The 25,502-nt window shown below is 40.5% G+C and overlaps 1 protein-coding gene, 1 long non-coding RNA gene and 3 other non-coding genes across 13 annotated transcripts; all 5 read left to right on the top strand.

The window, feature by feature from the left end:
* Positions 1-16,379: 16,379 nt before the first annotated feature.
* Positions 16,380-19,324, top strand: LOC146548869 (uncharacterized). 6 transcript variants are annotated; one of them, XR_014890369.1, is made up of 7 exons: positions 16,380-16,534; positions 16,939-17,333; positions 17,421-17,509; positions 18,021-18,120; positions 18,405-18,454; positions 18,825-18,911; positions 19,024-19,324. It is a non-coding gene; the product is annotated as an uncharacterized LOC146548869 (long non-coding RNA). The 6 variants fall into 6 exon arrangements; XR_014890372.1 differs by lacking the exon at positions 16,939-17,333 and adding an exon at positions 17,778-17,914 and having other exon boundaries at positions 16,401-16,534; XR_014890373.1 differs by lacking the exons at positions 16,939-17,333; positions 17,421-17,509 and adding an exon at positions 17,543-17,665 and having other exon boundaries at positions 16,401-16,534.
* On the top strand, positions 16,718-16,852 carry LOC146548870 (small nucleolar RNA SNORA9). The gene has a single exon (XR_014890588.1). It is a non-coding gene; the product is annotated as a small nucleolar RNA SNORA9 (small nucleolar RNA).
* LOC146548871 (small nucleolar RNA SNORA9) lies at positions 17,548-17,682 on the top strand. The gene has a single exon (XR_014890589.1). It is a non-coding gene; the product is annotated as a small nucleolar RNA SNORA9 (small nucleolar RNA).
* Positions 18,174-18,307, top strand: LOC146548872 (small nucleolar RNA SNORA9). The gene has a single exon (XR_014890590.1). It is a non-coding gene; the product is annotated as a small nucleolar RNA SNORA9 (small nucleolar RNA).
* Positions 19,325-21,417: 2,093 nt separating the features above from the next.
* On the top strand, positions 21,418-23,867 carry rbm43 (RNA binding motif protein 43). Of its 4 annotated transcripts, none has more exons than XM_085261996.1 (4): positions 21,428-21,473; positions 21,928-22,017; positions 22,508-22,583; positions 22,683-23,867. In XM_085261996.1, the coding sequence occupies exons 3-4, from the start codon at positions 22,575-22,577 to the stop codon at positions 23,859-23,861; spliced, it is 1,188 nt and encodes a 395-aa protein (XP_085118122.1). In that variant the 5' UTR covers positions 21,428-21,473; positions 21,928-22,017; positions 22,508-22,574; the 3' UTR covers positions 23,862-23,867. The 4 variants fall into 4 exon arrangements, with proteins under 4 accessions (XP_085118119.1, XP_085118122.1, XP_085118121.1 ...); XM_085261995.1 differs by lacking the exon at positions 21,428-21,473 and adding an exon at positions 21,480-21,666 and having other exon boundaries at positions 21,785-22,017; XM_085261993.1 differs by lacking the exon at positions 21,928-22,017 and having other exon boundaries at positions 21,418-21,473.
* Positions 23,868-25,502: the final 1,635 nt, after the last annotated feature.

Below are 25,502 nucleotides of genomic sequence, written 5' to 3' on the forward strand. Positions count from 1 at the left end.
CACAAAATATGCTGGAAGATGCAGAAAATAGGTTTAAATGTTAAACAAATTTCTTCCAGTCAAAGACTGTTTAAATTTAATTTTTGCTTGATGCAATGCGCAAAAAATTTAAAAGATTAAAGCTCATAAAACAATTTTTAAAAAGAGACTTTTTCATTTGATTACATTTTATCTGATGGGTTATGCATAAAAAGTAGAATTGGCCTGAAAGGTCTATTACCTTATTACCTATTCAGGTTGTGTTTCATGTTTATAAAAAGTAACTAAGTAACTAATAACTATTGAAAATTTGCAAAAAGTAATTAGTAACTAATTACTGATTACTTATTTTCAAAAGTAATTTTATACTTAGTTACTCCATTATTATGTAATCCAAATGAAACCAAAGTAGTAAAGTATACTTTATGCAACATAAAAACATTTAAAAACAAACAGGACATTAAGAGATGTCTAAGATGCAACACTATGAAGTATAAAATGAGCCACAGTCACATCCAATATTCATTTTAGTTCTAATGCCATTGTATTTTATGTCCACCGATTATTGTGCTCATTATTGTGATGCTTAAGTCTGAAATTAAGCTCAGAAATGAATGCCAAAGTATAAAAACATCACACTGGGGTTTTAGAGAAAATTATAGGCTTTTGATAATGAGACTTTTACTGCAGCTGACCAATAACCAGCCCAGAAGTCACTAAACATTCCTCAGAATTTAACATGTTTTTCTCAGTTAACACATAAAACACAAAACCACAATGCTTCAGAGATGGTGGTGTTTTTAACATAGTTATGGTCTCTTCCAGCACGACAACTTGCACGGTGGTCCTTTAGTTGTTTTCTCCTTTGGGTCCAGCAACACTATGTTTGGGACTCACATTTAGGGTCGTGTTAGGTTTATGTTAGTGAACATCTGAATGAACTCGAAATCTGTCCTGAAATGTCGCTCACTGGCCCATCACCAGATCTCAGAAACAGCTGGAGCAGCAGAGGCACAAACAAGCCGAGGCACAGAGCAAACTTCAGGAGATTAACGCTGCGATTTGTACCAGATGTACTGAGAATTGATGCCGCTGACTTTTAAGCGGATCTTTGTAGCACAAAAACAAGTCGCCGTGCAGAAAAAGAGCTCTCCTGTATGTAGGTTATCTTCAGAGATAGCGCTGTGTTATGTGGAGACTTCGGATCCTGTGAGTGTTTTCCACACATGCGTGACTGTCCCTCGCAGGCCAGACCGTATTTTTATGTCATGAGTGTTTCCCGCAGAGACATCAAAAGTGAGCCGAGTAGTTCCCGGCAGCACTGGGGATGGTTTGGACTTGCCCCCTGCAGATATGTTCTTTCCTTGGCTGCGAATCAAATGTGTCTGGCTAATTATAGCAGCTCACCGCCCAGGATGACTGCAAACATCTGGTGTTGTGTGCATTTTTTTGCCCTGCCATTTTTGACGACTCCTGCTGAATAAAGTTCACTAAGAGGCAACATTTTGTTTTTGTTATTTAATCTGTGCTCTCTGCTGTTTTCTGTTCGTAGCTCCACCATCAGGTCACGCAGCTTATTCTGATGAGAGGAGAAAACACTGCAAGCTGTCAACATTTTAGGGACTGAGGCTTTACTTTACGCCTCTGTCAGTGCGCCCCAGGGTGGCTGTGGCTACAATGTAGCTTGCCATCACCAGTGTGTGAATGGGTGGATGACTGGATATGTAAAGCGCTTTGGGGTCCTTAGGGACTAGTAAAGCGCTATATAAATACAGGCCATTTACCATTTACTTGATACTGAACAGCTGTAAACAAGCAATTTAAAACTTATTTTTGACCATAATGATGCACTTTTACTGGTTTTAACTTCACATGTGAAAATTTTAAGCTTTTTTCCATTTTAATTTAATTACATAAGCAATTTAACAACATCACTTTGTGCTCCAGGAGATTGTGTCACGTTGTAATGGGAGAGGGAGAATAACATAACAAAATGTGAGCTCTAGCAGATGAAGAAAAAGTACACAAACATCCATCCATTTCAGGGGGGACTGAAAAAACTAAATGACAAGAGAAACACAGCTACCAAAGAAAAACATGAAAAGTAATACAGTAATAATAGTAAACATGAAAGAACAATGATAATTAATAATAATCTTTGTTTTAATAAATTTAGTTATACGGTACAATTCTTAACAAAGTTACAAAGTGCTCCACTCAAATTTCTATTACCTTGGTACAACTGAGTTGTACAGCGCAGTACAGAATGGAGTCATGCCACCAACTGATTATGAACTATCAAAGATTTATTTAACTTAATGTTAATCATCGTGTGTGTGTAACTCCATATCAGTGGACAAATGTAATAGATATAATGTGCATGCAACAAACAAATTAAGACAGCCCAAATAAAAAGAAAAAAACAGTCAGAATCAGGTGTTCTGCATTTCTAACCTTGTCCTTAATCTCCACCCAGGAAACTCCTGCAACACAATGAAAACACACACACAGCAAACCAGCATAAAAATCCAAGAAATTAATAGCCTGAAAAACACAAGGTAAATAATAAAAAATAAATATTTTAGGCACTAATCCTCAACAATACAAAGGTTTTAATCTTTCATAACAGAAAAAAATTTAAGGTTTTTAAATTAGATGATTTTCTATCTTTCACTCTTTTTTTTACGTAAACACGTCAAGCTTGTACGTTTTATTATTCTAATGTGAGCATATTGTTCATGGCAGGGGATGTTTTGAACATTTGGTTCAATAAGCTAACAGTTGACAGTAAAACTGTACTTCAGCAAATCTAAAATCTAAATCTGTGTTTAAGGCTAACTTAAGAACACTAATGTGCCCGTGCTAACATTGCTAACACTAACACAATGTTTGGTTTGTTTGCAGTAAGCTATGTTAGCTTAGCTTGCTATCATGCTAACATTTCCTATTTGGCTGTAAACACAACATGGTCAATGGTAAACAGATTAGTCCTTTTATAGCACTTTTATTCTCTACACGAGCGCTCAAAGCACTTTACAAAACTTGCCTCATTCACTCATTCACACAAGCACTTTTCTATTCTTTCTATCATACATTTATGTTTCAGTGGATGCATCGGAGAGCACCTTATGGTTAATGTGGAAACTTAAGCAACTTAAGCAAAGGCTGGACCACTACATGTACTTTAAAGTTTGCCGAGATATTTAAGTCTGATCCAAAGTGACTAATCACCAGCGATTAGTCCAGTGATCTTCAAATTATTTTCCCGGGTCACAAAACTTGAAAATGAAGGACTAATCATGCACATTTGGGGCAATTATCTTGTGCCCACTAATGACCTGAGCCAAATTACAATGAGTCAAACAGCAGATTAAGCCTAAACCTCACAATCAAACACAGCAGTGTATGCAGGCATCATAAGGAGAGAGTTCACTTAGAGTCTCCTGGGAAAATGTGGACAACATAAAGCTTCTTGCTAAAAGATGAAAAGTGCCACAAGTGAAGTAATCAGAGTTTTTCTTTCTTTCTTTCTTTTTCCAGTTCATTTGGGACTAGCAGGGTATCCTGTGGTATCTGGGCTGCAGATACTACACTTAAGAGACAGATGTCTGCTGCCCAGTCTCAATGAGAGAGCCCTAATCACTGAGCCCACTGACATGGAAAACTGCCAACAGATCACAGTGTCTCTGAACCTGCTGGCCTGGGATGGCAGCATTGATCAACAGCAGCCAGCTGATTATATCATGGTGGAAAATTTCAACAGGGTGTACCGAAAGCAGGGGCATCATGGAAATTATTTTGGAAGGGTAAGGGGGTCTGGATATTTCTGGAAAAACAGTCTCTTACTTCACAGTGCATTACTGTAAATATACTGTACGATATAATATCAAATAAACTCTGTACTAATTAGATGTAGCAGGTGCAGGAAGCAGCCCAGCTGGATGCAAGAATTTTTCTTCCTGACCTAAGAACAAAAAGTTACTTTTAGAACTTAAGACCATCGTGACCTGGCTGAGTGGGAACCTATACAGACATACTCCCTTGCAGTTTGGGACGAACACCCTTCAGTTAGTGCAGCAGTATGAAAGGGCTACAACAGCAGAAGACCATACCAGGTGCCACCCTGGTCAGCTAAGAACACAAGCTCACCAAAACTGTACATCATAAGGCTGGAAAAGTGTTGCCTGGTCTGACGATGCTCGCTGTCTGCTGCTATATTCAGATGGTAAGGTCAGAATTTGGCATAGGCAACATGAAAGCATGGATCCATCCTGTCTTGTATGCACAGTTCAGGCTGCTGCTGGTCTAATGGTCTGAAGGATATTTTCTTGCACACTTTGGGCCCCTCAGTACCAAGTGATGTACCTAAAGAAGTGGCCAGCTAGTGTTTCTGTCTGTGTTACCAAAGACATATTTGTTTTTATGAGCTCCAACCAAACCACAGTTTATGGCTGCAAACAGACTGCTTTTTGTTTGACATGTCGTTACGTGTCAGCCACATCTCCTGATGTATGTTTAAAGGGACATGAGGTCTGTTCATGATTAAAAACGTTAAACCTTTTCATTTTTAAATGGTTTTGTTTTTGTTCCTGGTAAAGTTCTCAGATTCTTGTCGCCAACAGCCCCCCCCCCCCCTCCCCCACCTCAACCAGTTTTACGTAAAACCAGAGATTTAACCTTATGATGGTGGTTTGAGCTCAAATACAGTAACCCCTAGTTAGTACCGCATCATGATTTTACTGGGTTAAATTGTTTCATAAAGAACACATTGCATAACTGTAAATTAGTTAGGCATGACTCAGATGATTCAGGTGGGTATAGTGAAGTTTATTTCAAGTGTTCTCTGCATGAATGACGCAACAGTTTGCCTTAATTTAGCTAAACCTTGCTCTGTTTTCAGTGTAAAGTGAGGCTCTTGTGTGTAGGTGGTGGGCTCTGTATGAAAACAGGTATCAGTGGGATGGAGGCTGCAAAAGGTCAGGTCCTGAGTACGTGTTGCCATGGCTGCGACTGCCTTAGTTGGCCTTGGTCTCAGAGAGCTTTTGCCCTTTAGTTAAAAGTCAAGAATAACCTCCACGTAAGCTGACAAGGGAGATGAGGGTGATGTTGGGTTTTTACCGGAGGACTGAAGTGATTCATCGTTTAACTGTTAAACTTTAAATTCTGCAGTGAAAGGAACTGTGACAATGAAGGCCGAGATAAGATGATATCCCTCAAGAGCAAATTTACATAAAAGACGTGCCACACAGTAACCTCAGCCTTCAGCATTTCAGTATTAGTTGTTCACAGAGACAAAACTGGTGAATAATCAGATTAAAGATCATGTCGAGGAAAGCTGAATGAACGTGTTTTTATGAACTACAGTAGAAAGATGCTTTACTGTACTGTCAAAGTATTGTACATCAGTGTTGAGCAGTTAGTTTCGTATAGCTTCTTAGGAAGAATTCAAGTTTTAACTATTAGGGGTTATGTCTTCCTTTTATATTTTATTTTCCATTGCTGTAAGAGCTCTGTAACAACGAAATTTCTCATCCGTGGGATAATAAAGGTTTATTCTATTCTATTCTATTCTATTCTATTGAATAAAAACTCAAATTAAACTACTGTAAAAGCTACTTTATTCCTACTTTTTAGAGTCTTGCCATAAACTATCTACACAGCAAAAAAAAAGTCTAAAACACAGATTAACAACCACCATAAAACACATTAATAAAGCTTGACTGTTTCTATGCCATGGCAATGCCGCCATGATTTAGGCTTAAATTTCAAGTGTTACTCCTGTTTAGCACTGCGCTAGTTTTTTAACATCAGACTAAAAGCCCACAGAAATACAAATTTTTCTGCCATGACCAGTGATACAAGTGCTGGGTCACTGACCATCGTTGCTGGTGTTTGTGGCCTGTGTGACTGTGGCTTTAACACAGTCACACAGGCCACAAACACCAGCAACCACTTGCCAACTGGTTGGGGAGAACAATTTTCCCACATGGTTGTGGATTTAGTCTCTTGGCCTGTGTGAGTGAGGCCATTTTCACGTAATCCTATAGCATTACACATTTATTTATCCAACACTTAAACTTGTGATTATACTTTCCACATCCACTAGGGTTTGCTAGGGACTCCATTGTGCCTGGGTGAAATTTCAGGTGCTGGACAAGTTAACATTGTAACGTAAATTTCTCATTATCAGTTGGTGAATATGGGGTCTGTGTGGCACAGTGGTCAGTTTTCAAAATAAAAGACCCCTTGCAGACTAATTGCCTTCTTGCTCCCTCTGCATGTACTCTGAAGTCGTGCTAAAGATAGAAACAAATGTCAAAGGCATGGACCTGTTTCAGTGGTTAGGTCTGTGCAAGCTGCAAAATTAAGGGACAAATTTAGCCAGCACATGATGCCTGAAATATACTTCAGCTGAATATCGATGTCGTAACTTACAGTCTAACAGAAAACCCTTTTAACCCTACACCAACGTAACCTGAGAAATGTAAATACACATTAGGTCGACAAGACCTAAGCGAGTGATTGGCGTGAAAGGTTGCGTGTGGGGTTAAGAGGAGCTTCTGGTTTTGTTGTAAGTTACGACATTGATTTCCCGTAAGAGTCTAAATCATGCATAAGGCAGGGATTATACATTCCACGCCTGCTAGTCCATTGGGGTCATACGATGAGTGTGACGGGCTACCTCTTTTCTCTGACTATGTCTGTAGTCCTTGATGTTCGCAACAGAGTATAATCAACCCTTACGGCTGCTTGCAGTTTTGGTAATATTGTCTCTAGGAAAACTTTGTCTGAAACTAGGTTCTTTTCACTTAGTGGTATTTATATCTAAGTTAACAGTAGCCAACGCCTCCTTTTTTATTGTTCTGCTGAATGAGGCAGAAACACAATGTTTCAGTGACTTTGTTGTGGTTTTTACCTCTTTCATTCACGCAAAGCGAGCAGTATCTTGCACCTCATTTACAGTAAAAAGTGGACACATAAGCTTCTGTGAAGTACTCTGGATTTGTTTTTCTTTAGGCAGAGAGGGGAAAACCAAGTACTATAATCTGATAAAGTCACTGAAGCACACAGACATGTGGAGCACTGCTTAAAAACATCCACCCTCCCAAAAATCTAAGTGGATTAAAGCCATCAGAGGGGGAAAAAACCCAAAAACGTGTTTCCATTAGCCTTTGTTAATTGATTTTCCCAGTAGAACTGCTGTGCAGATAAAAAAAAGGTTCCCACATGTGCACCATTAAAGCCCAAATACGTGGACTCCTGGCAGGAGGCGCAGTGACACTGTGGCTTCTTTTTGAAAACACCCACAGGTAAGCAGAGAAACAGACGACCAATTATGAGCGGCAGCAGAAGATCAGCATGTTCCGGACTTCCTCCCTCTAACCTGGCCTGCTGTCAAGCTGCTTGTGCTTTGCCCCCCGCCTCTGTCTGCCTCCTCACATCTACTTCACAATTACTGCCTGTCTGATGGAGTGCTAGTCACTGCAGCAATCAAATCAGTCTTCAGGTCCGCTCATGAGTCTCTGCTGTGGATCTGCGATGTGTGCCAAGCTGCTGCCGCGTGGGTCAGGGAGGCTTCAAGTACAACCAGCAGTCACTTCCTCTGGCCAGATCATCACAAACAGCACAGTGAAACACAGTGAAAAGAACAACAGACATAGTGAATCCAGTGTCTTTGACCTGCACTCCTTCATATGGCGAACAGGGGGCAGATCCTCTGACAGATGAAAAAGTCCTACAGTGCTCTGCAGTTCACATGATTTATTATTGAAACAATGCATTTCTCTAATACTTTTCAGTGTAAGTTCCCAGTTTAAAGTTTTCTTTAACAGAGCATGATATTCATTTTTAAATTTATGGTCCCATTTACAGCAAAACAGACAATAAAGTAGAAGCTGAAGGTTATGAGTTAGTACCATATGAGCATCCATTTGCCTCTGGAAGATTACTGTGGCTATGTCCACCTTTTACCTCCAGTCTGTGAGTTTGACTCAAGACTAGGAATAGTTTCCTTTTCAGATCTGGCTCCAGATAAGGAAAATACTGAGATTTATTAGGCACCAGTGCTGACAAGGCTCCTATTGAACCCCTCACTGGTTTTATTTGCAAAGGCCAGTGAATGAGAAGAGAAGAAGAAGTGTATTTATTACACAAACGTAGCCAAAGTCCTTCATTACAGCAGCCAAAAGTGACTCAGAATCTATAGCAAAATAGCTTAAATAAATTATCAAATTAAATTACATTTAATTCATTACATTTTATTTAATATGAAAAAACAAGACAGATTCAGTTACTTTCATTTCCCAAAGATTTAAACAGCGAATTGTTCTGCATGTCGGATTTCACATACAGTAGACTTTGTGTCGGATGGTCTTCCTGATACAAAATCTTCCATTTTCCCAGGTTTGAGACCACCACAACATCACGAGGCTGTTGTTTGTGACAAAACAAATCATATAAAAATTATTATATCAGCTGTACTTAATCAAGATGTCACAAAAAGTAATACTTTGGTACCAGATTGATTCCAAAATTGATTCTGAAGGCACTGAAGACACGACACTATAACAATTTGTTGCTTTTAATTATATAATTAAAAAGTTGCTGGTGCTTTTTTTGTGCCAAATTTGGTCATTGTATATTTCAAAAGTAGAGTTACTGACAGTTTTTTGGAAATGTCTCATATAATCACATCACAGAGAGATTCCAATTACATTTTAATGTTGGTTACGGGCTTAAAGAGCCCCAGAACTAAGACTGATGATTTAGTAGAATAATAAAGAAATGCAAACATGACATCTAACAATAGTCAAAAATGTGGGACTAAAGCACTGAAAAAGCAGTAAAAACAAACGGAAAACACTTAAAAACTCCAAAGTTACTCAATCAGGGGCAACGAACATTTTGATCAGCTCCAATTTACAAAAGTGTGCAAAAGAATTTCTCAAGAAGCATGTGGCTGAAATCGAGATGTGGTAATCTGCGAGTGTATCCCCCACTGAAACCCAAAGATGATCAACAGAGTGACAGAAGAGCAGCTCCCTAACAGTTACTGTTAAGACCATAAAAGTAGAAAAGAAAAAAAATTTCCATTTGTGCTTTTCTACTTAGTGAGGCATTTTGGGAAGCAGGTACAATTTGTCCTTCACCAACCCCGTAGCCTGCATTGTTCATTCAGTCTGTGGCCAAACTCAGGCTGCACATAAGCAATGACCATAAATTAAAGTGTTATTAAAGTTGTATAAATAATTTCTCTTTAATAAATAACCAGGGTTTAAGCTTTCCGTGGTAATATTATTGTGTTCTTTTTCTGTTTTAGAGCTCCTTCTGAAAGGAAATTGGATCTGCTTGTTTGCTGTGCAATGTTGATTATTTATGTTTAAACGGAAACACTGGGTTTTTTCTTCAGGTTTGATTGTGTGTTTTTCCATCATCCAGGCCCGAGTGTGAGAACTCAGGATGGATCAGATTAAGTGTGTCGACCGCGTGTGGCTAAAGCCCTGCTGTGACCTGAGGATTTTTCCACACGCTCAGACATATCAGTCACTCTTCTGTCAGCATTGCCCTGCATGTTCACCGCATGTGACAGCACAAGAAACCATAAATGCAGAAACGTGGAAGAAAACAACCGTGGCACTCATTCTAATACCTGATGTGACTCTGGTATTTTTATTGGCTTGTAGTTGCACGGGGCCGTACAGGATTGCTATAAACGGTGACAACAAAACAATCGTCACCTCCCATTGTGAAACATTTCTGAGCAGGCAGTGTTGCTTATCATAAAAATGCTCTTATCACTAATCCTATTGCTTTACCTTGGGGAAATCCTTTTTCATGTGCAATGCGTTCTTGTTTTGAAGTCTTAAGAACAAAACATTTTGATCCACTTGGACTGGAAACACTAATGAGTAACATTTTTTTTCTTTCTCAACACTGCAGGTTGTGAAATGCACCAAAGGCAGCGTGCATAAGCTGAATAATGTTGCTCCAGACTGAATACAATCTCAACACTTTTTTAGATTAAAATAAGAATCATTTAAGCATCCTTCTTGACTTCTAGAAAAGGATACTGACTGCACTTCACTAACTTATGATGCACATTTTCCCAAACCCATGCTGGCAACGAGTATCTGCATAGTCATGAAGTCAGGAGTGTATGTGATGTGATAAGGCTATTAGCGGAGGATCTGGCCTCTTTAAATAACCGGGGTTTAAGCTTTCCATGGTAGTGCCATTGATAGAAAGAGAACCGGGGAAAAAGCTGGCTAGGTGTTGGGAGAGGGCATGGATTAGTGGTGCAGAGGTGGAGATATGGTGCCACACAGGAGGCGGGTGGGTGATGAGAAAAAGCTGACTCAGTGGGACAGCGAGGGAACATCCTGCCTTGAGCACTGTGTGGTGTTAAGAGCCTGACTCACATGCACAGTGAGAATATCGTGCACTGGAAAACTTCTTAGTGTGTGTGATCCAGCTCCTGAATTATAACCACGGGCGTAAATGGACCGGATGCACTCTTCCTTATCCTCCTGGGGTTCATATGTGATGTTTGTCAAATTTCAGTCGAGTTAGACAGAAAATCAGGTGCCGACTTAAACCATTTAACTCTGCTGGGTTTCCATGTTTCTCAAACTAGCGTCTTGGAGGCTTTCACCTCTTTTCAGAGGGGAGGGATCAGGTGGAAAGGATTATGTGTTCACTAAAAAAAAACTCTGCGTCAAACCTCAATTATTCCCAAACCGCAGTCCTGCAAATTACGGCGCTGTTTCATAAGAGTAGCTGGGAGCTCCTGTACAGGGGGAGGAACCAGCTGGAGCCTCAGCTGCACCTCAGCTCTCCTTGTTTTCCATCTTTGATGTAGCATGCAGATCAGGCCGAACTGAGAAGGGCCACAAGAATGTGCCCCAACACGAAAACAGAAGCCAGTAAAGATTAAAGTCCGCGGGGTAAAAATGGAGACAGACATTGCAGATTGTTAGATTGGTAAACTTGTTGTAATAGGATTTAAAATGTGCATCAATAACTTATGAGGCTTTTTAGATTTATATGTAAACTTAACATGGTTTTAACATCTGATCAGTTCTGTCACAGCTCTCTCAAATTTATAGCTCTTGTGGTTAAACAATAATCAAAATAGTAGTTATGGGTCAGTTAATCGTTAGCTTCAGCAGTCCCTTCATTGGTCAGCTGACTTACACAAAGGCGTTATTCACATCCCGACCCAATATGGTCTAATGCACATTACATGAGTCTCACTTAAGTCAAACAAATCCTGCAGCTCCCTTTTTGCATACTGCATTTATATAAATATACATAAATGGGTGATGTGAATGCACTTGGCAGCTGGATTTAAAGTAAATTATGTGACCTCAAAGTGATTCTGAGAAAAGGCTCTTAGGGTGGAGTTGTTACGTGTTACTCTCTCAGTTAGTGCTGAGCCTCAGAGCGTCACCTTGAAACAAATCAGAGGCGGTGACATCATGTGGAGCAGTATTCGCTGCTGTGCCTGCTCGCCAAAAGGCCTTTAGCGGGATTACACTTCAGGTTTGGCAATGAAGTGGTTTCTGTGACGCCAGAAATTTAATTTTGCTATCTAACCTCTCTCCAGCCATTTAACTTGATTAAGACTCACATGGTTCCTGTTTCTTTCTATTCAGTATAATAAAGCTTTTTATTACCCACGACAATTAACTTTGCAAACTTACAGGACATTTTTTGTGGGTGGGTACGCTAAACTCAATTATGCTCAGTATTAATTTTATCTCTTTGTAAGTTTATTGGTGCGGTCCTCCAGAACAGTCCCAGTTTCTCATGTGGCCCCCTGGGAAAATTAATTACCCACCTCTGGTCTAAAGCAACCCACAGTGCTGTAGTGGAAATCTTTTGAGAATGGGTTCACTCATGCAGTAAGGACCAAGGGGCGCCTTTAAGAGTTCACATAACAAAGAAGCCTCAATTGTATGAATGTAATGACTCAGCTTCTGTGTGGAGGCATCGAGGACTATCGGAGCTCCTCTTTTAAGTGAACTGTGCTTGGTCCCTCTGGGAAGTGGCCTCTGTAACCCCTCCAATGAAACAAAATGTTCTACAGCTGCCATAAATAACAATTTAGTGGCGTCATTATAAGATGATAAAGGTATTAATGTCATGCTTTTAAATTGGGGAATACAATACTGCCTGTGTTTTGGAAGTTTTTCTTGTTTATAAGCCTTCTTCACACATGATCTCAGATCATTTTGAGAGAATAAGTTTTTTGTATAGTTGCAACACACAAAGCAGGAAATAATCTGATGCAGATGGCTTCACAATGCTGGGTGTGGTTTAGATACAGGTGCTCCCTGGGTAGAGTGTGTATCCAACCACTGGCGGGTAACACACTATGCTGTTACATGTGCTATCCAACATTACAAAGACTTTGTGTTCAGGATCTAGCAGTGTAAAGACCAGCTAACGTCCACTATGACTTTTTTTGTGCGTTTGCATCCTCACACTCAGCTGAAAAAAACGTTCTTGTAAAGAGCTGCAGTGGAAGTGAAGCGCAGCTGTAGATGTGGTTAAGAGCTCAAAATTTGTTTAATAAAATTATTTTTGACACTTACGTTGAAAACTTTGAAAAACTGAAAAATATGAAAATAAGTCCTTCTTAATTTTTATTCAGTGTACGTTTCCTGGGGGCAGAATTGGAAGTAACACACAAACTTCAAACGGGACATTAGAATAATTTCATGTTGGTATCTTTTTTTTTTTTGCCTGTCCTGTTTGGATCTTTAGCCATCAGAACTGTTGTCTGAAGGCCCAGAAAGATGCCAAGTGGATTTACTTTACCAACTGGATCATCATGGCCTTGCCATATTGGTCCATTTGATTGACCTTTATTATAATTATGTATTTATTTGATTTGATTTTCCAGTTGTTACAGACGGGACAGACATGACTGGGGGATAGGACAGGGAGAAAGAATGAAAGAAAGAGAGGGAGAGAAAGAAAAATAGAGGGGAGACGAGATGGTGAGAAAGGGGGGAAGAGAGAGAAAAAAAAGAAAGAAACACAAACAAAACACCTGGATCACCTGTATGGGGATAAGAAAAAACAGATGAGAAAACAAACAAAACAGAGCAACATAATAAATACAACATCATCACAATAAACTAGTTAACAGTAGATACTAAATATTACATGTTATTGTGCAGCACGCAAGATCGACAGCACAAAGTGTGCTCCGAGGTAGCAGCCAAGAAAGGTATAGTTTGTGTCTGTGAAAACCTGTGTGTACACCTGTGTGGATCGGCACGCTTGTATTCAAAAGGTTTCTCCATGTAATGATCTGCTAGGGAGTGTGGGGAGCCATAGCCCCATCCCCCAGGGTATGAAGCAGGTATGGAGGAGATCCAGGCCCCAGACATCCAGAGGCCCCAGAATACGAGGACCCGAGGAGAACCACCAGGAGGACAACCGTGCCACCCTCCTGGGAAGAGCTGAGGAGAGCCCCAAATGTCTTTTCTGTGATTACTTTAAATCATTGGTGAGATGATAATTTGTTTTATCAAACTCAAATCAACTCACTCGCACAAAATTAGTTTAATTTACTGCAATCTCAAGTCGGGTGTCTCAGTACACACACATCCAAAGAACAAACAAAACAACACAGTGTTTGCACAGCGGTGCCATTAGTGGCACCATACTCACTGACTGATACAGACACTAGCTGAAGCCGACTGAAGCTGGGTTTGTGCAGCTGAGCTGTTGCTGCAGCTTTCCTGACTCACATTCAGTGCCAGTATGTCTCCTATTGAACATGTCTGGGATACACTGGGTCAGCATGTTCATCAGACGCAGCCACAACCAATCAACACAGCACAGCTGCCGCCTGCACTCACCCAGAAATTAGTTTTCTTCTGAAGATCTGGGACACTATTGTGTCCTTCTTCCTGGATAAATAAAGCTAAATCATTTTTAATACATTGTTTATATAAAACAGCTAAGACATAATTTAGTTGATTTTCTTTTTCATTTAAATGTTGGAAAAAAAAACTTGGTGGCAACACGCAAGTTTTCGATATTGTTTTGTAAAATCCCAAAGTTCCATGTAAAAGACCTGAGCACATGACACCAGCATGGACTACTTTCCTCTTTTTTATGATCTAATAACTGATATGAAAGGAAAGCTAACATTAGAATATAGAATTTTCTTATTTTTGGTCATTTTTGACTAGAGGCTGAAATAAAATCATCTCAATTTCAACGTCTCTCTGATCGAAACTGTTTAAAGCTGTTTCGGGTAGATCTCCTCATGAAACAAAACACTTTTGGAATTAAAGGCTGAAATAGGATTATTATATATTTGGTTTATTGTTTACAGTTTATGTAGGTTTTAAAAATCTATCAGTTTTTCTTTAAGTCTCAGCATCTTGCCAAAAATATTAACCTGTGTTTTGTCCCTTTTAGGCCTTCATCTGTATGTAGGCCGTGTCAGCTGAGCGAGCGTCACTGCAGGCAAACAAAGCTGAAATTCTTTTCGGACGTCTGCTGATGGTGCAGGCCCGGGCAGACGGTTGCTCGTCTGTAGCTCGCATTGTTGTACCGCCATGCAATATGAGTCATCGACCACAAGAGATCTCCTCATGGACGCTCCAGAGCTGCCAACACCCACCACCAACGGCTGTCCACTGGGTTATAAAAGCCCTCCTACGTAGAAATAGTCCATGCTGGTAGATAAAAAGCACTTTTCAAAATGTTTTTCTTTTATGGGTAAGATTCTATTCAGTAAAGTATTATGTAGCATCCATTAGAGAAACTACTGCTAATTAAAATTTTATTAGAAGAGCACAACAGCTCAGTCCAAGGAAAATGAAATATTTTTAAAGCACTTTCCTTAAACCTGCATGTATTTGCTTTGGTGTGATCCCATAATGTGGTGATTCTAAAAATACTTAACAGTAGTTTAGTGTTTCTGGCTTGAGAAAAACAGATTTATTAAGCCCAAGATTTTAATATATTATGATTTGCTTAATATGTATTGGTTTTGGTAAATTCTTCTTAAGAAATTTTTTTTTCTCTATTTAACTTCAGTGTTGGTGATGTTTTCCCACAGACTGTACACTAAAATTCCTTTGCGCACTTACCAACCAACAGGAACCTCAGAGATCCAGGCCAACCCAAGCCAATATGCCCCCTTAGGTGAATTCTACTGATATACTTTAATTTACAAACATTCTTACAATTTGGTAATGTAAATCTTAACCACCCATATTGCCATTAAGCAGTATAACATCAGTCTAATTATTCCTGTCACAGTACTTTAGTGTTCTGCAGAAATTGTGGTGCCCAGCATTACTAAGGACACTGAAACCATGAAGAGCTTTTGCATCTAGTTTTTAAACATAACCTTATTTGAAAACTGCAAAACAAATGGATATGTGTTAAGGATATTATCTGCTCAAAGTCAACTGTCCCAATGATGATCAGTTCATTGATCCATTTCTGAACAGCAAAGTGACCTGAGCCAAAGGCCATCGTCAAATGACTCTGTGGCAGGGGCGTGGTTTGCTGGCCTGCTGCAGAGGAAGGGTGACACAGTGAGCTCTCTGGGCGGCACAGAGGCGGGGAGGCAACAGGTGTATGGGACTGTGTTTATGAGGGAGATGTCTTTTTGTGTGCCCACAGTGAGCTGGAGCAAATGATGCTGGCAGAGAGACGGAGTGGCTGCGTCCGAGGCGGGTGCCAAAAAAACGCAGATTATTTTCAAAATAAAAAGACACTAAGCATAACCCGTGTGTGTGTTGGTCCTGTGTCACAGACTACCATCAAAATTACAGTAGTTGCCTATCTGTCTTCAGTGGTCTGCTGCCAACCCTGCCAACCAACTACAGCTTCTTTCCTCACCACCACCACGCTTTTTTCTCTGCTTTAAGAACTGGAATGTATCTTTTGTTTGAGAATGTGATAACTGTAACCCACATAATATCCTTAGGGATTAATAAAGCATGCTGATTCTGATAAGATTGCTTAAAAATTCCTTTTTTCACCTAACAAGTGCAACAATCTGTGTGAAAAGTGTTGTCAATCCTTTATTGTTATTAGGGAGGCTTGCTTACACATAAAGTAAGTACTTCAAAACTGATCATGTATAAATCAGTGGATGAACAAGTTTAGCATCCTGAGTAAGTCACTGAAACTGGTAACCAATAGAAAACCCCTATCCTTTAAACAGATTTTAACTTATTTTCATTTATTGTGTCTATTATTATTTTGTCACAGTTTTACATTCTTAACCGTTTAGCTTTATTTATCTATGCGTGTATGTATTTTTCTATGTATTTATGTTTAAAAAATTTACAAAGGGGAAAAAAAATCAAACCACCATTCGGTAGCCATCTTTGGTGTTTTACTGCCCCCTGCTGGGAAACCCCGTGCACATGCTAAACCTACGTCACATCCGCACAGTCTCCAGTTGAATTCAGTGGACGAACATGGCGGTGCGTTTGATTAATCTGCTACCATCCAACCTGAAATATGAAGTGTTTCAGCTTTCGCACACCAAGTTATGACTTTGAAACGGGTAGGTTACGTTACAATTTACTTATTTTTACATTAGTCGCGTTTTAAAGTTTTACACGCCGCGTTTCTTTTTCGTTTCTTCAAACTGGCTGCTTCACACACATGGCAGACTGAGTTTAACAACAGCCGGTGTTTCTTACTTCGGGCCCACAGGCTGAAAACATTTTACGGTGTTGTGAAAATCCTGCAGACCTTTCCAGCGAGGCTCAGCCTGCGGTGGCTCTGTCCTTTCCTGTTGTGTCTGCTAGAGAAATGTGAGGCTGTTTGAGGCCCTGCTGTGACCCATCATGGCAGGGTTATAGGTAAACCTCAGACAAAGTAAAACAGATTTTAAAGTGAGTGATTTTAGTCATTTTGGTTTTCAGTGTATCAAATAGTTGTCTCTGTACATTTGTGTTTATTCAGGTAGCTGGATTCTGCATTAATCCACAGGGGCAGTGCACGAAGGCTGGCCGCTGCCGTTGATGGCATATGGGTAGTGTTGGGAAGGTTACTTTTAAAATGTATTCCATTGCAGAATACAGAATGCATGCCCCAACGTTTCTTGCCAGAGACAGAGAGAGGCGTTGAAAGGCTGCCCCAACGGAACTTATTGTTTTCGGAGGAAAACACGAACACGGAGTACGGAGTACAGTCGAGTCTTAATAGCTTACTTACAACTGGGCTCGTCAGGCACTCTTCTTGGCTGCAGTGGTTATTATTATATTTACATGCTTCCAGCTCCCGTTTTTCCTTGATGACAACTCGTACCTTTCCACTCGCCTTTTTCTCCCTCCTCGCGCTCACAGACCCATTACAAAGTAAAACCGATTTTAAAGTGAGTGATTTTAGCCATTTTGGTTTTCAGTGTATCAAATAGTTGTCTCTGTACATTTGTGTTTATTCAGGTAGCTGGATTCTGCATTAATCCACAGGGGCAGTGCACGAAGGCTGGCCGCTGCCGTCGATGGCATATGGGTCACGAGATGTGACCATGGTAATTTCTTCATCATAATCTTCCCTCTTGTAGTTGGTTTGCAGACCTTTCCAGCGAGGCTCAGCCTGCGGTGGCTCTGTCCTTTCCTGTTGTGTCTGCTAGAGAAATGTGAGGCTGTTTGAGGCCCTGCTGTGACCACTCGCTGCAGGGTTGTAGGTAAACCTCTGACAAAGTGGACAGGTTGTTTTGTTTTGTTTTGTTTTAAGTGATTTATCAGTTACAAAGCAGGCATTCCTTATTTCTGTGCATTACTAATGTCCACACACAGACGGCGTAAAAGACAGAAGCAGCTTCAAGGTGCGAAAAGATGTGTTAAACCTTCTGCAAAGAGACTTTTGGTCCTGATGAATCTGAAACCTTCAGTATTTCTAAAAAGTTCAAAAATACTGTCAGAAGTAAAGTTAGGTAACATTTCAGGCAAAATTCCTTGCTGAAGTTTACAGATGCTAATATTTGAAATGGATCTCAAACCACGTAAACCTCACATTTATCTTTCTCTGTGTTTACACAGGCGGCTGGCTTCTTCAGGAATGACTCATAAAGAGTAGCACATGAAGATGGGCAGCTGCCATCTTCAGTTCCAACCGCGTGGACCACGAGTTGCAAATAAGGTAATCTCTCCATCGCCATCTTCCGTCACGCATGACGTGAATGTGTAGGTGGTGTGCAGACTTTCCAGCGAGGCTCAGCCTGCAGTGGCTCTGTCCTTTCCTCTTGTGTCTGCTAGAGTAATGTGAGGCTGTTTGAGGCCCTGCTTTGACCGTTCGCTGCAGGGTTGTAGGTAAACCTCCAACATTATTTTACTCTGTTTAAATTGAAGCTGAAGGCTTGTTGTAACACTCGAGCGTTGTATTTTAGCTTCTTTACTGAACCTGTTTTTCTATTTTCTGCACAGGAGAAACCACAGCATGTGTCTGCTGTTGATGTCTCAATAGACGCCAAGTGGTATGTTCACCTGGACATCTCTTAACTGTAATAAGTGTCATAGCAGCAGTTCTGGACTAACACAAAGGCTCTTTCATTAAATCCAGAAGTGCGAATTGTTTTAAGGTCCTCTCACAGAGGCCTCACTCATTACCTACCACTAAATCCTGTGTTTACAAAAAGAATTACGTGTTTAACATCAGTAAGATATTTCTGTTAAATGCGCCATGTTTCAGCATTTAGACGTCAGGTGCAAATAAATAAACAAATGTTTATTTAGTGAACTTTTGTGTGTGTACGTTTAGTCCGGCTCAGTCAGGTTGTTGGGTGATGTCTCTGTTTGCACATAAACAGTTCTGTAAATGAAACCTGTGCTTCTTGTCTTTTCTAGCATGGCAGTGCTTCCAGAGAAAAGCTCTCCAGTGCAGATGGTTGTTGTTGCTCAAAGCGCCAGAGATTTAAGAGTCTGGCCTCACAGGTGAGAAAATGAATCCATGAATATCTGACATCTTTTTATTTTTATTTTTTAAAACCATTTTACTAAACTGTCTTTTTTTTTTTCTTCTTCTTCTTAAATTTGTTCTCTGCAGATTTCATCCAGAGAGCCGGAGAACCAGTTGATCAAGCAAAATAAATAAATATTAAAATATTTTTTATTGCACTGCTTTAGTAATGTACAGGTTGACTGTCATTTGAAGCACTTGTTGGTTAAGTTGACTTGCAGATTTTGTGGTTAAATGTTGAAAGAATCTGTGACACTAAAGAAACTAGAAAAATGTATTTGCACAGAGATAAATCGATTATAATCTGTTCTACGTTTAAACACATGAAAGTGTTCAACCAATTGAAATGAATACTAGAGAAACATTAAAATAAAATCATGAAAATGGATTTTGTTTTATTTATCTTATTCCTTCGAGGAGCTGGAGCAGGTGACGTTGGGAAAAAGTTAAAACTGCTGGCTAAGGCTAAATGTAAATTCAGTAAAATTGTAATTCACATCGTCAGTAATGACACATTAGACCTGGAGTGACATGTTTAGCTGCTTGTTCTCCATAAATTGCTGGCTGGCTGAGTGGTGTCCAAAAAACCGATGTGGGCTTTATAGATAATTGGGAAACTTTCTGGAGGAAACCTGGTCTTGTTAGGAGAGACGGCATCCATCCTACTTTGGATTTTGCTCTGCTCTCATTTCTAGAAATCTGGCCAAATTTATTAACCCTCCAAAACGTGACTATCTAGAGTTGGGACCCGGAAGCAGAGTTGCAGTCTCACACGCCTCTGCAGCTTCTCTGCTCCTGTTATCCCGCCCAAAACCCCATCCCCTTAGAGCTGGGTGGAGAACTCCAGGCCTGAAGGTCCTGTGTCCTGCAGGTTTTAGATCTCACCCTGGGTCAACACACCTGATTCAAATGGTTAGTTCATTACCAGGCCTCGGGAGCACTTCAAGACAGGTTGAGGAGGTAACTTAACTATTTAAATGATCTGTGTTGAATTAAGGACACATTTGAAACCTGTAGGACACCTTGAGACCTGGAGTTCCCCGCTCCTGCTTTGGACAGAAAACCCAAACAGACTAAAAACCAGCAAAAAAAAAAAAGGATTTAAACACAAAATATTACAGAGACAGAACAATACAGTAACCAAAACGGCACTAAGATGTAAAACAGTGAAATACGGATTATTAAACAGAGGTCTCTCTTCTCTGCAGAATTTGTTAAATGCACATTTATCTGTCTACTGATTGAATCTGTGATGGGTAACCAGCTTGTCTTCTTCTGGCTGCTCCCTTTAGAGGTGGCCACAGCAGATCTATCATACTGGTGGTGGCCAGAGGGCCCGGTGGCGCCAGTGTCCGGTAGCCTCACCTCTGTCAGTGCGCCCCAGGGCAGCTGTGGCTACAATGTAGCTGCCATCATCAGTGTGTGAATGGGTGAATCACTGAATGTAGTGTGAAGCGCTTTGGGGTCCTTAGGGACTAGAAAAGCGCTATACAAATGCAGGCCAGGCAGGCCAGATCTTTCCTCTGTCACACCAACATGTCCTCCTTCAATACATCTATTAAATCTTCTCTGTGGTCTTCCCTTTCCTCGCCTGCCTGGCAGTTTCATATTCAGCCTCTTTTTGATACCCTCCAGCCATAAATGGCTTGTGGGGTATTGTCAACACCGTGCTGGCCTGGGTGAAGGGACAGTTTGTGAATGCGATAACTGGAGAACGATTGGAGTTGATTTGATACCGTAGGTACATCTATTGAAAATCTTGTAGACTTCAAATCTCAGTTTTCTGATAAAGTCGTGACTGTGTTAACAAGGTGACAGGATTTTGAAACTAATACCAGAGGTGTATCTAGTAGGATGCTGAGGGGTATGATGGAGTATTAGGGACACATTAAGAAAAAAAATATTGAAAAAAGTACTATTTCAAGATAAAAAGTTAAAACGTGGGGATTACAGTTGTTATTTGAAGACAAACTGTCATGGCTGCTGATGCCCTCTGCAAAATGTTTTGTGTAGATGCTTTGTGTAGTGGGATTAGCAGCTGTGGAGTTTTGTCCCAAAACAACTAATTCTGTCTAAATGTTTAATTCTGCATTACATCCACGTGAGGGCGCCATTGCACTACATGTAGGCACTAAAGGTTAAAGACCTGTTTGACTTTAAAGCGTGACCGTGATCTAATTGGGTTTCTCTGTTTATCTAACACTAATAAATTGATATGACAAGTTTAATGGCTTTTAACGGCCTTTACACAGCAGTGAGACATTTTTAGTCTGTGAACGAGGCGGAAATGAACCAACACCTTTTTAAAGTGTAAATAAACCTATTTTAATGTATCCCAAGAGATTTCCATTTAAAACTGGTTTATTTTTAAGCTATAATTTAATTATTGGTGGTAATAAATTATATGTTTTGCATGGTTTTCTGTGTAAAAAGTGTGTGACGGACGTGACGTGTGAGTTTCGATTTCGTCCTGACTTCCACGGGGCTGTGGAGTAAACAAAGCCGGTGTCATGAAGACAGAGAAGTGAGAAGTAACGGTAAGTTGTGGGTCGTCAGATCCTCGGTGTCTGTCTGTTTCTGGTATCTTTACTGAAACTATGATGGAGTAATCTCAAGAATCAGCAGGAGCAGTGTTCGTAAAAAAAAAAGTTTAGAGGGGTTTAAAAAATGAAGTTTTTGCTTTGCAGTGGCTGCACATCATACCTGCACATCTTTTATTCAGTTTTGCGGGTCAGTAATGCTAATCTGCACATGTTTTGTGTCTATGACTGACCTCAAAGCGCTACTTTCACTTTCGATTAAACTAAGTAAACGCGACAGATCCCGTGCTTTGTCTCTCTGGCACCAGAAAGTAGAAAACAAGTGAGTCTCAAGGGGTTTCCAGCTCCTTCCTGGAGATGCATAAGCAGGGGGGCCTGGTTAGGCGGTTGGGGGTTCCAGGTGTTTCACCAGGTGACAGGACAGCTGAAAAACATCGGTTCATTTCCTCAGACCTAAGCACGGAGGAGGGGAGGTGCTGTAGGTGTGGTGTGCCCCTCTCACCAGCCCGGACAGGCCGTCATCATAGTCCAGGACCAGAGGGTGAGTCCACCTGGAGCTCAGCTGGCCTTAAACAGGGGGTCAGGTGGAGGTGAAGGTGTTTGCTGTGGGTTGGACGTTTCTGTGTGGATAATAATAATTTCAGCCATTCAGGGTGCATTAATCTGTGGTACTTTAGCGCCCTCTGTAGGCATTAGAATGAAATGCAACAACAGTAAAATTGCCTCCGCGCTCCCGTTTTTGTCTTGGACTATGATAGAGTAGCTTTGCATGATTCACAGGTCAAAATAGTCTTTCTTTATCTGATCCTGGGTCCTCATGCAGACCCTCAGTTCATCCTCTGAAACAAGCTGTGCAGTGAATATTGTTGTTTTTACTTCAGTTTTATTTAATTTAGTTTGCAGAGTGGGTTTATTTACCAGCACTAGGTGAGAGGAATAAGGGATTTGATTATATGTTATTACAGTGAATCAGGACACTTTAACGCCCAAGTTGAGGCTATAAAATAATTTTAACATCTTTTTTTTAACAGTTCCTGCTGAGTTTAGCAGACAGATGTGCTGCAGATCGATGATCAACAGTATCATTTAACCGTGAAAATGTCTGAGGTAACTTGAACATTTACTGTTATTTATGTTCTATTAGGTCAGATTTATCCTTTATGTATTCATGCTGTTGGTCCTTCTCTCCCTCTCCCTTGTCCTCAGATGGATTTCCCAGTGGAGGCAACACTACATTTGAAAGAGTTTCAAGATGAGAGAGAAGTGAAGAATATCCTCAGGTTGCATGGCTTTGAGATGCATGATCTAGGAGAAGGTCAGGTGCGTGTAAAGGGTCATTTTTCTAAGCTCAAAGAGGTAAAGGCTAAATTAGAACAGCTTCCCTTATCACAAACCAAGATGTCGCCATCCTCTTCATCCTCACCAACCCCAGTTGCATCTTCTGGAGCCATTCCCAAAAACTACAGTCACAGAGACAAGCCCCCACACGCTGCTCTATCTTCCCCCACCTCCTCCTCATCATCAGCGCCAGGCCCTTCTCGTAGCCATCCAGCCTCTCATGGGTACGCTGCAGGCTCGTCCCCAGACCAGCGTGGTTCCCTCAGGCACGGAGAGAAGACTTTTGTCATTGATGCAGATGTGTTCAAGTATGCTGACCGGTTCAGGAAAAAAGAAATGGACAGCATCCTGATCAGCCATGATGTGAAAATGAAAGCACAGGATTGTGGTGATATGGTCAACATCACTTTAACGGGGGGGAACTCAAAGATAGCACTGAGTAAAGTGCAGAGCCTTATGGTTTCTCTTAGCAATACACTACGCACACAGGACGTTCCTCTGCAGGACATGTCTGATGATGGCAAAATGCTTTTAACGAAAATTAAGAAAAAAGGAAACGTCGACGGTTCGGTGCTGGTGTGCGAGATGGGCGACAGGCTTCATCTTATTGGCTCATCTCGCGAGAGCTTCTTGTTAAAGCAGAGGTTGCTGGATGGGCGTGACCAGCACGGACGCACGGGGAGAGCCTCAGCTAAAGGCTCCAGAGGAAGGAGCAGCTCCGCTCCACCGACTAATCGCAAGAGCACAGAAACAGCTGCCAACCCTGATACATCGCCCGGTGGAGCCACAGGTTACTCCCCATCGAAGCACCAGGATGATGAACAGAAAGATGCCACAACTGGGCGGGAAGTTGATGCTTTCCACAGTCGGCCAAGAGTGTGGTCTCTGTCCCGTGAAAATAAAGATGCAAAGAGGGTCAATGGTAACCCGAAAGAGAGAGAAAGTAAACCTCCACCTCAGAAGTCATACAAGTTAAAAAACCTTTTAACATTTAATGAGATAAAGAACACATTTAAAAACATAAATAGAAATTTAAAAAAGAAATGAGAGAGAATCTCTCTTGACACAAAACAGAGCACCGCTGCTCTTCTTGTGAGTATTTAAAAGGGTCTAAATGCATGTTTTTTTTTTCTTACTGAGTACCTGTGTGGTGTTACACCACTAATACTGAAACCAGGGCTCAAGCTTGAAAGGAACATGCGTTTGCCTTTTAAGGAAATGCAGCCTGGATCAGTGGTTAGCTTAGCCTAGCATAACGACTGGAGAATGACAATAAACCTGTTTGTTGTTTATTTAATCCAGACAAAACACGTGTTTTGTGGGTAGAATATGTCCTAGCCTGGTGCTGTTTCTGCAAAGAATAATTTGACATTTTAAAAAAACAAAAGATTTAAAATTAATCTACATATTCTGAAAAGAGACAGAAGGTTTTATTTTATTTTTGCAGATGCCACCAGTGTGTCTGACTTGGCTCTGTTAAACTAACAATACTGAAACAGAGCTCATCATTCAAACGTCTAAAAGCATCTGAAACCAGAAGTAATAAAATGTCTGCATAAAGCACGAGACTGTGGACCTCCCCACCACTAAAAAAACACACATCAGTTTCCTGTTTAATAATTACATACAACAACAGAGGAGGTAGAGGTGAGCCCTTCCTTCTTCCCCTTTTCTGAGACTGCTGGTCAATATGTAGTGGATGGAGCCACCCAGTGATTAGTCATTTTAACGAAACAGCTCCATCCTAACTTTTTTGTTATTATCTGAGGAGTTTCAAACCTCACTGTTACTTAAAATTAACTAAATGAATAAATAGTTTGTGTAGTGTTGTGAGCAAACTTTCAAAATGCAAAGAAATGTGAATCAATGTTCTGTTCAAACAAGAAAACAAAAGCTGTTTTCATGTTTAAGGAGCTTAAACCAAAGGACTGTTTCTGTTCATTTTCTGTTGATGATTGAACTGTTTTATTGCTGCTTTTTTTACACTCAGACTTGTTAGATGATGGTGTAATCTGTCAGTCGAAGGTCAGGCCGATGGCCGGGTCAGATCTAGTTATCCTCTGGTGACCCTTGAATGAAGTCGGTCATTTATGCTGTTCAGACTTTAGGAGATTTTCCAGAGGTTCATTTGGATAAAGTCCAGACTGCTTGAATAATGAAGGTTTGTGCCTTAAACCTATCAATGCTGGCAGATACACCACTACCAGTACGCCTATCTTTATAATATCAGCTGTGTAGATGTACCAGTTTATCTCCGTTGTTTACCTTTAACTTTTTTTAATACTTTAAGTGTAAACATTGATTTATTTCTGTTTTGTGGTGCAATATTCTGATTTTGATTCTGACACAACACTCTTCAAAAGTAGATTTTTTAAAACATTTTAAACACTAAAAATAAGCTTTACATAAAAAGGATTACACACTGACATGTGCAGAGGAGGGATAATGGATATACTGGACATGCTTAATATGAAGGGGTAAAAGAGGAAGACCAGGATGTCGTGACGGAGGACATGCAGAGGGTCGGTGTGACAGAGGGGGATGATAAGGACAGGGAGGACAATGAGACTAACTGAAAATACCATGACTTTGTATTTAATAGTTAATGAAACGTTTTTATTGTCAACTCAGTTGACTGACATCTCTTAATCGTTAGTTTTGATGGTCGCACCACCATTGTTTAATATT

The sequence above is a fragment of the Mchenga conophoros genome, linkage group LG22 (assembly GCF_057382185.1).
Source record: "Mchenga conophoros isolate Kocher_MC1m ecotype Shallow Benthic linkage group LG22, M_conophoros_male_GT1.1, whole genome shotgun sequence".
Classification (NCBI taxonomy): Eukaryota; Metazoa; Chordata; class Actinopteri; order Cichliformes; family Cichlidae; genus Mchenga; species Mchenga conophoros.